Here is a 14,245-nt window from a genome sequence, read left to right on the forward strand (position 1 = left end):
ACATGAGTCAACAGTGCGATACGGCAGCTAAAAAGGGCAATGCAATTTTAGGCTGCATCAATATAAAAAGAAGTATAGTGTCTAGATCAAGGGAAGTAATAGTGCCACAGTATTCTGCTCTGGTCATGCCCCAACTGGAATACTGGGTCCAGTTCTGGGCACCACAATTCAAATAGGATGTTGAGAAACTGGAGCGTGTCCAAAAGAGGATGACTAAAATGGTGAAGGGTCTGGAAACTATGCCCTATGACAGTGGTGGCGAACTTATGGCACACATGCCAGAGGTGGCACTCAGAGCCCTCTCTGTGGGCACACACACCATCGTCCCAACACAGAGTTCACTACAGTTTGTCACTAGAAAGCCAGAGGCATGCGGCACTTTGCGATAAATAAGTGGGTTTTGGGTTGTAGTTTGGGCACTCAGTCTCTAAAAGGTTCACCACCACTGCCCTATGAAGAACGCCTTAGGCAGCTGGGTATGTTTAGCCTGGAGAAAAGAAGGTTAAGAGGTGATATGATAGCCCTGTTTAAATATTTAAAGGGATGTCATATTGAGGAGGGAGCAAGCTTGTTTTCTGCTGCTCCAGAGACTAGGACCCGAAACAATGGATGCAAGCTCCAGGAAAAGAGATTCCACCTAATAATAATAATAATAATAATAATAAAATTTATTTGTATCCCGCCCCTCTGAGAACAATCGGGGCGCTTAACAAAGTTAAAAATACAGCACATATAAAATCCCTGGTGCCCTCCCCTCCTTAAAACCTCAACATCAGAAGGAACTTCCTGACAGTAATGGCTGTCCGACAGTGGAACAAACTCCCTCGAAGTGTAGTGGAGTCTCCTTCCTTGGAGGTCTTTAAGTAGAGGCTGGGTGGCCATCTGTCAGGGATGCTTTGATTGTGAGTTCCTGCATGGCAGGGGTTTGGACTGGATGGCCCTTGTGGGCCCTTCCAACTTTATGATACTATGATTCTACTTATAGTGGTCCATAGTCCAGAGCCTGATCACAAGTTATTGGCTGCCAGTCCACAACACGTTTCCAGAAACAGACAAAGATGAACTGAATGGGCACATGCTAGCCCTTGCACGAAATGGTTCATGAAGCAGTGAAATTAGCAACAATGCTGCTGCTATGTGCCTCCAAGTTGTGTCTGATTTATGATGCAATGCAAACTTATCACAGGACTTTATCACATGGAAGCAAATTGGAGACAAATTGGTTAAATCCTGTGCAGAAATAGGATTTTAAAATCCGCTTTTGCAGGTAGTTTTTCAGACAAGTTGGTGTCAATGAGAAATAACGTGACATTAATCTGAATGCAAAGTCAACAAAACACACTCCTTTATTTGGTTTTGGGAAGTTCCTAAGAGTAAAAAGGAACAGGTTTTGTCGACTTTGTGTTTGGATTAATGTTGCATTATTTCTCACTGACACCAATGTTGTCTGAAAAACTACCTGCTTTTGTGGGTTGTTTCTAATTTCTGTTCAGGTTAAACCCGGATGTCGTGTGAAATGGCAGGCTTTTTCCACTTTAAATGAAGTTTCTTCACGGGATCCGTCCTGTGTGATAAACTCCACAGGGTTTATCTGGCAAGATTTGTTCAGAAATGCTTTGCCATAGCCCTCCTCTGAGGCTGAGAGAATGTGACTTACCCAAAGCCACCCAGTGGGTTTCCACAGATGAGCAGGCATTTGAACCTTTGCTTCCCGGAGTCCTAATCCAACACTTAAACCACAACAACACACTGGTTCCATCAACAACACTGTATTTGTATAGAGATAGAAATATGCGAATACAGTGGGCCCTTGTTATCTGCTGGGTCTGGTTCCAGGATGCCCCACGGATACCGAAATCTGTGGATGCTCAAGTCCTACTAAATACAGTTGTGTAGCAGAATGGTTTCCTTTATGTAAAATGGCAAAATCAAGGCCTGCTTTTGGGAATTCATATTTGTTTTCAGCATTTCCAAATCACAGATAGTTAAATCTGTGGCTATGGAGGACCGACTCTATTTAGTTGGAGTTATCCCATGAGGATCATGTGCACAAAGGCTTTTATCTCTATCCAGCTACAATTAACATCTGTGAGTGATCAAAATGTCCCAAGGAAACCTCAGCCCCAACTGAGACAGACATTTTATTCAGCGCAGATAAAACCTTCCACAGTTTAAGCTGCTAGAAAGATACCCATGATTCAGTACTTAGTCTCTCCAGATTCCTAATCACCACCTGGGTTTGCAATTGGTAGCCACACTCTCTCAGCCTCAGGAGAAGCAGGCAATGGCAAACCCCCTGTAAGGAAAGAAAACCCCACCATGGCAGCTTCCCAGGAGGGTCTCAATAAAGTGGAAAGGACTCGAAGGCACACAACACACAACCACAAACCAGCCTCTTACAGCCCTTTCCTTAAACAAACATCTCCAGTTCTAAAACCCTTTCTATTCAGATAAGGGAGAGGCCTTTGTCTGCCCATGGGGCCCTTGGGCGAGTCACTCTCTCTCGGCCTCAGGGGCCCCGGAGGCCCCGGTCTGCCAACGGGCGAGGCGCCCTCTCAGCCTCACCCTCCTCTCCGTAGGCCATGCGCAGGACCCGGCCCAGGGTCCCGAAGGCGCCCAGGGGCTGGCAGAGCTCGGGCCCCGCTCCTGCTGCTGCTCCCGAGGAGGCCAGGAAGACCTCCACTTTGCAGGCCGAGGGCGCCGAGGCCACCAGCAGCGCCTCCCGCCCGCAGCAGAAGACCCAGGGCTCCTGGCGGGTGGGGACCACTTGCTGCCAGCCGAACGGGTGCAGGTTGTACAGCTGCACCATGGCGGCCCCGACCCAGACCCAGACCCAGACCCCCGCCCGCCAGACGCCCACAGCGCCACCGACAGCGCCAGGCACCGCCCGAGGCCCCTCCGACGCTGAGGGAAGGAGAAGGAGAAGGAGAAGGCCGGCCTCCCCTCCGCGCCACTCCTTCCCTCAGAGGCAGCAGCATCACGGGCCCTCCTCCTCCTCCTCCTCCTCCTCCTCCTCTTATATTTTACATTACATTTATATATTATGCTTTATATTGTATTTATATATTATATCATATCAGATAATATATTGTAGTCATATCTTATATATTGTAGTCACATATTGTTATATTTTATATTGTATGTATATATTATATTTATATATTTTATATTTTACATTGCATTTATATATTATATTTTATATTGTATTCATGTTATATTTTATATTGTATTTACATATTATATTTTATATTATATTCATATATTGTGTTTATGTTTTATATTATATCCATACAATATATTGTAGTTATATAATATATTTTATGTATTCATATAATGTTAATATATTATATATGTAATATATATTTTATACTATATTCATATGCAGTAATATTAATATTTTATTTTTATATATTATATTATATTATATTATATACATGTGAAAGGGATCTTGGAGTCCTAGTAGACCACAAATTGAACATGAGTCAACAGTGTGATGCGGCAGCTGAAAAGGCCAATGCGATTCTAGGCTGCAACAATAGAAATATAGCATCTAGAACAAGGGAAGTAATAGTTCCACTCTATTCCGCCTCAGTCAGGCCTCACCTGCAATACTGTGTCCAGTTCTAAACACCACAATTCAAAAAGGATGTTGACAAACTGGAGCATCTCCAGAGGAGGGCCACCAAAATGGTGAAGGGTCTGGTTAAGAAGTGATATGATAGCCCTGTTTAGGTATTTGAAGGGGTGTTACATTGAGGAACTCACAGTCAAAGCATCCCCAAGAGATGGCCACCCAGCCTCTGCCTAAAGACCTCCAAAGAAGCAAGCTCCACCAATTTCTGAGGGAGTGTGTTCCACAGTCAAACAGCCCTTGCTGTCAGGAAGTCCCTCCTAATGCTGAGGTGGAATCTCTTTTCCTGTTGAGGTCCTGATCTCTGGAGCAGCAGAAAACAAGCTTGCTCCCTCCTCAATATGACCTCCCTTCCAATATTTAAACATGCCTGTCATGTCACCTCTTAACCTTCTCTTCTCCAGGCTAAACATACACAGAGGAGAGAAGAGATGGCATGGCTGTCATACTGAAGATGGAGCACATTTCTTTCCCCGCAGCTCCAGAGAATCGCACCCAGAGCTATTCAAACTACACTCCAACATTAGGAAGAACTTCCTGGCAAACCCCCTCTGAAGAAGGTTGCCAAGAAAACTCTGGTCCAGTACACATTGCAGCAATAATCCAGTTTGAGACTGCTTAAACTGCCCTGGCTCAGTGCTAGGGAATTCTGGGAACTATAGTTTTGTGAGACATTGAGCCTTCTCTGTCAGAAAGAGCTCTGGTGCCACAATAACCTACAAGTCCCAGGATTCCCCAGCCAAGGCAGTTAAAGTAGTCTCAAACTAGATTATTTCTGCAGCATGCTTTGGACCAAAATGATAAGTTCACCTTAGAGTTGCCATAAGTTAATAATGACTTGGAGGCACACAACAACATACCTTCAGAAGCAAAAACAAAACGCAGACACACAAAACCCACCAGGAGCTTCCTATATAGTTTGGTGTATTTATTTCAGGGAGGAAAAAGCACCGTTCTTGATTATATCACATTTAATTGTTTTTTAAAAGCTAATTAAAAATACTAGGCAGAACTCAGTACGAAATGCTGACCATCTTCGTATGATCACTCTAGGCAGCAACAGAAGGATTTGGACTTATCACTTGACAAACAAGTACCAAACCACAAGGCTTCATTTTGCCTTTGGGCCCACATGGGCTGCATCCATGCTGCAGAAATAATCTGGTTTGGCACCACTTTAAGTGCCCTGGCTCAATGCTATGGAATTCTGGGAACTGCAGTTTTGTGAGGCATTTAGTCTTCTGTCAGAGACTTTGAGACCACAGCAAACTACAACTCCCAGAATTCCATAGCATGGGGTTTTGTATGTGTTTGTGTGTTTTGTTTCTGCTTCTGGAAGTATGCTGTTGTGTGCCTCCATGTCACTATTAACTTAGCAGTGCTGCCTGGTACCACAACAAACAAACCCCAGAATTCCATAACATTGAGCCATGGCAGTTAAAATGCCCACAACAAACTACAGTTCCCAGAATTCCATAGCACTGAGCAGCTAAAATGGTGTCTGGTGCCACAACAAACTAGTTTCCAGAATTTCATAGCATTGAGCTTTAGCAGTTAATGTGGTTCTGGTGCCACAACAAACTGCAATTCCCCAAATTCCATAACACCATGGCAATTAAAATGGTGTCTGGTGCCACAACAAACTACAACTCCCACAATCCCACCGCACTGAGCCAGAGCAGTTCCAAGTGTTAATCTGGTGCCACAACAAAACCCGCCCACTGTCTAAATAACTGAAGTATGTAGCAACCAATGGGCAAGCAGAGATTGAGGTCGGGCGTTCCTGGGTCGGCCTCCCTCGGCATCTTATTCGTTCGAATTTCGAGGAGGTGTCCATCTATTGGTGGCTGGGTCTGTCCGTTTACTTGATTGAGCCAATGAGGAAAAAGGTTTGGGCAGGGCCGTTCATGTGGCGACTGGCGGGCATTTTATGGAGGCGGAGGTTCCGCGGGGGAGAGCGGGTTGCGAGGGCCGGCGCCATGGCTTGGAGGTTCCTGAGGTGGGTCGCCTTGAGCTCCTGCTAGGCCTTTGTCTCCTTTCTGTTGATGCGGAGTGTGAGGCTGCATCCACACTGCAGAAATAACTCATTTCGAGACCGCTTTGACTGCCCTGGCTCAATGCTGGGGAATCCTGGGAACGGTGGTTTTGTGAGACATTTAGCTTTCTTTGTCAGAGGGTTTTGGTGCCACAATTCCCAGGATTCCTTAGCACTGAGCCAGGGCAGGTAAAGCGGTCTCAAACTGGGTTATTTCTGCAGTGTGTTTTGGACTTCAGTCATGCCTTCAGTGCTATGAAACACTATGAAACAGGTATTCAAACAGATGTTGGGGGTGTTGTACTGCTATGGAATTCTGGGATCTGTAGTTTTCTGTGATCTTCTCTAATCAGGGATCGGAACTTAGCCCCAAAGGCAACAAGGAAGGGGCCATCCTGGTCTCTCTGGGAAGCGAGTTCCAGAGTCTGGGGGCAGCCACTGAGAAGGCCCTCTGCTGGTGATTGCGGGGAGATTTGTTGTTGCGAACTGCCCTCGAATCGATCTCGGCCCACGTGCTCCACCAAAGGCTTCCTTAATAGAGTCCATCCATCCAGCATGTGGCCTCCCTCTCCATCTGCTTCCCTCTGCTTTCCCCAGCATTATAGGTTTTCCCCCCATTGAGTCATGCCTTCTCATGATGTAGAATCGTAGAGTTGGAAGAGACCTCAAGGGCCATCCAATCCAAGCCCCTGCCATGCAGGAACTCACAATCAGTGCACCCCCGGCAGATGGACACCCAACCTCTGGGGAAAAACCTCCAAAGAAGTAGCCTCCACCACACTCTGAAGTACGACAGCCTCAGTTTTGTCATCTGGGCTACAGAGAATAATAGGCCACTGCAGGAATAATCCAGTTTGAGACCGCTTTGAACCCTGGGAACTGTAGTTTATTGTGGCACCAGAGCTCCATGACAGAGAAGGCTAAATGTCTCACAGAACTACACATCCTATAATTCCCTAGCATTGAGCCAGGGGAGTTAAAGCAGACTGAAACTGGATTATTTCTGCAGTGTGTTTTGGATCACAGTCACTGCAGTTGCTATTCCAAGATAGTACAGTATTCTAAAATCTGTGCCTTGTTTGAAATGTTCGATCGCTCTGTTCTTGTGACGCACTTGAATAAAGCTAACCATTTGAGTTCCATTTAACAAGGAGCCGATAGTGAAGGTAAGAGTGGCTTGTTTAATGTCTAACCGAGTTCATAACTGAACTGATGTTTGATGGGACAGCTACAAGGTTAATCTTGTTGAGATGTACAGGTGTGGCTACTAGATTGTCAGATTCTTAGGATGTGTTGTCAATTCTTGTTTATATGAATAATGTTTGGCAGGGCCCCCACCACTGCTCAAATTTTCTAGAAATCATCTTGTTCATGTTTTGCTCCTTTTTGTTTTGTCTAGCGATTTCTCATGGGAACTGGATCCTGATTTATATGGGGACAGACATTACAATCCTTTTACCCGTGAATTTTATCCCAGCCTAGAAGACATTGTGGGAACTGATGTTCTTGGTGTGACTGATGAAGACCTAGATTCAGCTACTTTATTTGGAACTTTGCGAGGCAATGTAGTTGGATTACGGTACTATACAGGAGTGGTAAGTACTGGATGACTAATGCCTGGTAACATTGACATACTGTATATACTCATGTATAAGTCTAGAAATATTAGTCAAAAAATTGACCCCAAAAACCTAGGTCGACTTATCCATGGGTCAATGTAAATACTATACTTTAATAACTCTTATGAAAAAGGGAACCATCCCCTGGTGAAAGGCAAGAGTGCAATCTGTCCTGAAAGCACTGACCTCCCTCTATTTTTTCTCTCATCCAGCCTTTAGTGTGAGCCAAAACAGTTCTACCTGCCATAATATTGTAGGGTTTTTTGGCAATGTTTTCTTTTATGCCATCATTTAGATCCTTTGTTGCATGTCCCTAAGTTTTATCCTCGACTTATCAAAGGGTCATATCAATATCCATAATTTCGCCCCAAAACCTGCCTTGACTTATACATGAGGTCGACTTATAGTCAAGTATATACAGTCCTCCCTCTGTTCACATGGGTTTCGAAGCTGCTTCCCTCACTTATGTGTGAGGGACAAATGGAAGGGGAAATAATGGGGTGTGTGGCCTAGGCACATGTGCACGCATGCTCCCACAGCCACGTGCCTATATTCAAGCAAATAGGTGTTGAATCTATGCAAAACTCTGTTTTGGTGGGATGGGGTCTGAAACAGATCCCCCTCGAAAACAGGGTTGACTGTAGGTACTTTAGGTCATGCTCTGAATATTGTTAATAACCTGAAATACATGTGAAGTGACAGTTGTTTTATATATTTTTTTCCTAAAATGAACTGAGCAGTTTCTACACAAAGTTAAATTGAGGCTGTGATGTAATTCATTCACCCCCCCCCCCAAAAGTTTCAACTAAACTGCAAACATGGGAATATTTACAACTTTGCTCCTTAGGTGCCTCAATGTGTTAAAAAACAGAATAAAAGACATTGGAAGTTGTTTTTTTTTTTTTTTTTTGCTGCACCAGAGGCTTCTGTCAGCAGAACAGAGGGATGGATGTGTTTATCCCACTTCCAAATATGATCTGGAGATTTGGGGATTGTTTTTGGAACAACATGAGAAGGAGGACAGTGAAATTGTTTTTTTCCCTGTTCAGCTGATGGAACCTCCACCAGATTATAAACCAGTATTGTCAAGGAATGAAATGAAAGTGATATGATCCATTGTTTAAAGATAAATGTGCTTGGTACCAGGATAATTTTGCTTTTTTTACTGTTTCAAATTTGGAACTAATTTTCAGGTCAATAATAATGAAATGGTTGCACTCCAGCGAGAACCTAATAATCCATATGACAAGAACGCTGTTAAAGTGAACAATGTTAACGGAGACCAGGTTGGCCACATCAAAAAAGAGCTGGCAGCATGCTTGGCATACATCATGGATCAAAAATTGGCAGTGATAGAAGGGTAAGAAGTGTTTGTACTGTAATTATTGTTTTTTCTTATGAATAAAACCATTGTTTTCTTAAATGGCAATCTACCAGTAGCATTTACCAAAAACATAACTTTGCTTTTACTTGCAGGTGGAAATCATACACGTGCTATTAGTACTAATTCCCAGTCTGAGGCAGAGTAGAATATTTGGAAGCAATAGTAACAGTTTTTAGGAGTCATATTACATAAACTAAGAAGTTTTTATCTGGTGTCTTACAGTATCTTCCTTTGTATGTATTTTTCAGAAATGAATTGAGTTCAACATGTTTACTCCCAGGAATGGGGTGGGGGTGGTTACACCTTATGGATGATATCTGTAGTAGGGTAAAGTATGAGCAGAACAGTAAGGTTTGAAATCAACACCAGAAACTGAAAGGAAATCTGAATATTTCTATTATGTCATAAAACATGGCAGAATTAAAAGTAGGCATTAAATACAAGGTTTTCTTTCCTTTTATAATTCTTATTTTGATAATCTTATTCTTTACTGTTTTGCTAATAGATTTTTACAAGTGAATTTCCATACCTTTTTGTAGTATTGATATGTCTGCACATTTAAAGTAATTATGAAAAGTTGCTTTTTTTTGTTAGGAAATTTCTAACTTGATTGGATTTAATTTCATATTTAATTTCCTAATATTTAGTTAGGGATGTGGGTTTTTAAGAGAAAAATGCTGTGGAAAAAACAGCTGTGACTAACTCCCCACAAACCTATAGTCCCCCCCCCCAATTGGGTTACTTTTTGCCCCAACCAATATAGTGTATTGTGGGGTTGGTGGAGTCCTTATGCCATTTTCCAGCAAACTACGATGCAACATACCATTCTGATTCTCAGTGGGCTGGTTCCATTTGAGACTGATGAGGTTTCCTTGTAAGGGGTTGAATAATTACAAAAGGGTAATTATTCACTGTGGTAATCCTACTAATCCTCAATACTCTAAAATTCCAAAGGAGTTAGAAAGTGTCTGTAGTCCTTGAAAAAAATAATAATCCCAGTACATACAATTACATTTCTATTGTTTATAAGATTCCCAGAAAACCTGGTTAGAGCAAATATTATAAAGACTTTGAACTGAAGTACCAGCAGTAGTAGTACGCCTGGAGATATGTTGCAAATGGAAAGAGCTAGTTCTGTCTACTGTACACCCTTTCAATATATTATTAGTTTCTTCCCTCCTCATTACCCTAGGCTCCTTTCTGAAACAGAAAAACATTCAACTATTAGATAATGATTTTAATGTAATGTTTACATGATGGTAGAGCTGGAGATTCTCTGTTTCAGGGTCCCATTCAAGTATGGGTGACTGAACTAGTCACTGTCTCAACCTAATATAGCTCATTGGATTGTTGTGAAGATCAAAAAGTGTGTGTGTGTGTGAGTTTTGAAGGGATTGCTGGGTATGATGGAATATAAATGTAATACAAATGTTCTTCTTTTTTTTATCTTTAGAGTTGTTCCTTATGGAGCAAATAATGCTTTCACTATGCCAGTACAGTTGAGCTTTTGGGGAAGACAGGAAAATAAGCAAGTGGTTCTAAATCGACTTAAAATGCATGGATTTAAGTTAGCTCCCACAGGAAAAGGCAAGTTAAATAATTATTTTATGTACTGACTCAGTAAACATTTTATCAATCAAAATGTGAAGGGCTTGACTTGTTAAATTTTAGTTTGAGTTTTGTAGAATTCTGTTAATAGAAAAACATTTATTTATTATTTTATTTATTTATTTCATTTTTATCCCGCCTTTTCCCCAAAATGGGACCCATTTGGCCCTGGTGGTGATGAGGGATAACTTAGAGACATCAACTAGTCTTTTTCTTCTTCTTCTTTTTTTTTTTAAAAATAATCTTAGGTTCTGAATTTGATTTTGGGACTAATTGGAAATCTGGAAAAGCTGGAACAAGTTACAGTGCTCCAACCCATGCTGCTGTACAAATGACAACTGAACAGGTATAATTCATTCTCTCTCTCTCTCTCTTTTTTCTTTCTTTCTTTTTTGGCAAGAATGTTTTTGCCTATGCTTTTAGAACTGCCTTTAAAAAAAAGGTAGAGTTAAAAGTATGTCACCCATTCTGATTAGTCTGTACTGTTTCTTTATGTTTCTTTATGAGGATTATGTTGTTGAAGTTAAATTGTGGAAAAGATACATAAATGCCAAAGGCAAAATACCCCCCTCTTTCCTTACATGTTGCCATTCATTGGTACATAATACTAATGTGCTTTCCACTTACTCTATTAGGTGACCAGCTTTAAAAATTAATTCCATACTGGGTTAGGAAACACACGAGATTTGCTTTGAATAGTTTCTTCCGACTCTGTTCAGATCTGGCTCACAGCTGTAGTCTTGTAGCCCTTGGTTAAATAAGTAGGTAGTTGAGAGAGACTTGTGGCAGTCACCATCCACTTGATACAGAGAGAGGATTTGAAAAACGTTCTGTGCAGAAAATGTTAGTATCCAAGGGTATGTGGAAGAAAGCAGCCCTTGAGGTATCCCTGTTATAATTTGTAACAAGGATAGCAGAAGGACTCTGAACTCCTTGAGGATTTTGAAGATCATGACAACATTGTGAATTAAGAAATGGAACAGAAGGCAGTTGTCTTAAGTCAAGTAAGTTTTGTTCCATACAAGTGTCAGGCAAAGTAGTACCTGACTACTCTCTTTTGAGCTTTTTGTCTATGGCCCAAAACACACTGCAGAAATAATCCAGTTTGAGACCGCTTTAACTGCCCTGGCTCAGTGCTAGGGAATACTGGGAATTGTAGTTTATTGTAGCATCAGAGCTCTCTGATAGAGAAGGCTAAATGTCTCACAAAACCACCCTGTGGGCGGGGTCACTGCGGCCGGCTGCATGCTGGGGAATGTAGTTCGAGGTGACACGTGCGTAACAAACTTTCTACTCCAAGCTTTGCAAGAACTGTGACCTTTAATGGTAACTTATAACACCAACTCCATGCAACAATCCAAAACACCCAGCCCTAAAGTAACAGTTTCCCAGTCTCTCTTGGTCTCTTTACAGAGGTTGCTCCTCGACCTCTTTTTGCGGCGTCCCACACCCGGCGACTCGGCCACCCGCGTGCTTTTCAAGGGGTTCCCTTTCGACTTTTTCCTTCTCTGGTGGTGGAGGTCCCTGCTCCCAATAACCCCCCTTGCTGTCCCACCACTCACTCGCTAAGCCTCCTGACTCCTGCTTCTTCCAGAGCTCCTCGTCCGGAAAGGGGAAGTCGCCCTCTTCGCGGGGGTCCTGCAACTGTAAAGCCTCGTGGGGCCCCGGTGGCCTCGGCGCAAGTTTGGTTTGGAGGGACACGGGCCGTCCGGCCCTCTGAGGGCTATGGGTCACTCTTTCCCTTCCCAACTTGACCGCCTCGCCCCGTCCTCCTCTTCCGCGTCTGTTCCCTCCTCCGCGACGCGCCTCTCCCTCTCCTCTTATCCTCCTCCTTGGCTCCTCCTCCCCCTCTTCCAGCCCCTCCTCTGGGCTCTTCCTCCTTATTTCCTCCACCTGATCGCTCTCTCCTCCCCCAACTCTCCCTCCAGGTACCTCTACTTTGCTACACACCCAGAATTCCCTAGCATTGAGCGAGGGCAGTTAAAGTAATCTCAAACTGGATTATTTCTGTAGTGTGTTTTGGACCTATATCATTGGGCTTCACCAACTAAAGTAATAGAATACAGGATCCCACAGTTCACTTCAGCATCTGCTGATAATCTGCAGCCCATTTTAGTATGAACGTATCACTTTTATCCTCAAAAGGCTTAGCAAAGGTATTAATTACATGAACAGTTGAAGGGTCCTAATTTGTATAAGGGGTGTGTGTGTGTGTGTGTGTGTGTATATATATATATATATATATATATATATTACTGTTTCTTTTGAAGGAATGGAGAAGATTAACAGTTATATATGTCCTTTATTTTAGCTTAAAACTGAATTTGACAAACTCTTTGAAGATCTGAAGGAAGATGATAAAACCCGTGAAACAGAAGCAGCAGAGGTATATGTTCTATTTAGTATGCCATATTGTGTGAAGTTGTGATTAGAGAAAGTGCATTGACATTCAAGTTAAAATCCTAGAAAATTATGATGGGAAGAATGTAATTTTCCCATCATGTGGCTTTTGTTATAAAATAATTTAGTATGGTATTTTAATTTTACAGGCTATTTCAACTCCATTGCTTCCACATCAGAAGCAAGCTTTAGCTTGGATGATTTCACGTGAGAACAATCAGGAATTGCCTCCATTTTGGGAAGAGAGGGAGAGCTATTTCTACAATACAATTACAAACTTTGCTGAAAAAAAGCGACCAGAAAATGTTCTTGGAGGAATATTGGCAGATGATATGGGTTTGGTAACTATCTGTACTGCATTAAAATGGGACCTTTTTGATGTATAAATGAATACTGACAATTGTTTCATGTATTTTAGGGTAAAACATTAACTGTCATTGCAGTGACTCTTACCAATTTTCATGATGGCCTACCTTTTCCTGTTCAAAGGAAAAGTAATCAAGTGAAGGAGGTGAGATATTTTCTCTCAGGCTATTAACTCTAGCTATAGAATTCCAGTTAGAGTTTTGCTGTAAGTAATCCAGATAGAAAAAGTGTGAGCAACAGAATGATCTTTTTGTTCATGTCAGGAATCCACAAAAAACATGAATGCTAAGACTACTTTGTATCTCTTGTTGAATATTCTCTGCAATCATAAATTTATTTACAAGTTGTCTTCATTGTACTGCTAGAAAAATGCAAGTCTAATTGCTGTATTTCTTCATATAAGGGGGTCTATGGATACTAGCTACCACTGTAGAAGAAGACTTAATTATATCATGTTTGTTCTATGAAGATTTGGCTAACTGTATATTTAACAGATTTAATATTTGATCTAGTAATTCTTATGTGCAGAACTTAAAAATGATGAAATATTTTAAGTAAATATTCTGTTTCTTTCAGGAATGTGTTTCTGCTGGGAAAAATAACATTGAAGGTAATTTGGTTAACTACATGCTGGTCTGCAGAGATGCACTTTGTTTCATATTCAATTAGATGCCAGACTTAAGTGGACTGAATCTATAGTTTGGTCCTTTTGAGATTTGTGGAACATGTTAGGTATGATTATCTTAACTTCTATTTATTTGCTGTGAAATTAAAGTGTGACTTAGTTTGGATCCAAATGCAGTGAAGAAATTTTGATTTACATTAATAGTCTAGTTGCTTAGATGTACCTTGATTTTTTTTCCTCTCCTGTGAAGTACCCAAGTGTGGCTTTCAGATGAATACTTCTGACAGAAAGGAGCAAAATGATTCGGTTCCTTCTCAGTCATCCAGACTGCGTCCGAAAAGGTAGGTCAGATCATATAAAAAACCTCATGAGCAGGAAAATAGCTTGTGAATGTTGATTCTTTTTTATTTTTTTAATTAAATTTTTATTATTAAAATTGTTGATTCTAAAATAATATTATCTCAGGAGATGAAGCACACGTATGACTGTTTAACAAAGGAAGGTACTTATTTGATCCATCTTTTTTTTTTTAATTGTGTTTTAAAAGAATTCTTTGCACGCTAAGAATCCCACTCTC

The 14,245-nt window shown here is 41.6% G+C and overlaps 2 protein-coding genes across 8 annotated transcripts in view; one reads left to right on the plus strand and one right to left on the minus strand.

Annotated features, from left to right (window-relative positions):
- Nucleotides 1-3,838, minus strand: part of HPS3 (HPS3 biogenesis of lysosomal organelles complex 2 subunit 1) — a 37,591-nt gene extending 33,753 nt beyond the window's left edge. For 3 of the 7 annotated variants that reach the window (XR_016279992.1, XM_089509072.1, XM_089509071.1), the window contains exon 1: nt 2,566-2,857. Coding sequence is in view for 3 of the 7 variants with exons in the window: in XM_089509072.1 (XP_089365198.1) it covers nt 2,566-2,809 (244 nt within the window). In the remaining 4 variants the exon portion in view is untranslated. Of the gene's footprint in view, nt 1-1,657; nt 2,492-2,565; nt 2,862-3,765 lie in introns of those variants that run through there. The other 4 variants (XR_016279993.1, XM_089509073.1, XM_089509074.1 and 1 more) reach the window with 4 other exon arrangements.
- A 1,609-nt stretch (nt 3,839-5,447) lies between these two features.
- Nucleotides 5,448-14,245, plus strand: part of LOC149318137 (DNA-dependent ATPase/E3 ubiquitin-protein ligase HLTF-like) — a 30,444-nt gene continuing 21,646 nt past the window's right edge. Inside the window, exons 1-10 of the mRNA XM_089509077.1 lie at nt 5,448-5,630; nt 7,066-7,261; nt 8,479-8,645; nt 10,123-10,256; nt 10,526-10,623; nt 12,589-12,663; nt 12,827-13,018; nt 13,096-13,188; nt 13,620-13,653; nt 13,919-14,009. Coding sequence (XP_089365203.1) covers nt 5,509-5,630; nt 7,066-7,261; nt 8,479-8,645; nt 10,123-10,256; nt 10,526-10,623; nt 12,589-12,663; nt 12,827-13,018; nt 13,096-13,188; nt 13,620-13,653; nt 13,919-14,009 — 1,202 coding nt within the window. The 5' untranslated portion in view covers nt 5,448-5,508. The remainder of the gene's footprint in view (nt 5,631-7,065; nt 7,262-8,478; nt 8,646-10,122; nt 10,257-10,525; nt 10,624-12,588; nt 12,664-12,826; nt 13,019-13,095; nt 13,189-13,619; nt 13,654-13,918; nt 14,010-14,245) is intronic.

Source organism: Sceloporus occidentalis, unplaced genomic scaffold (genome assembly GCF_023333645.1).
Source record: "Sceloporus occidentalis isolate IW3139 unplaced genomic scaffold, rSceOcc1.0.p SCAF_2, whole genome shotgun sequence".
NCBI classification, from domain to species: domain Eukaryota; kingdom Metazoa; phylum Chordata; class Lepidosauria; order Squamata; family Phrynosomatidae; genus Sceloporus; species Sceloporus occidentalis.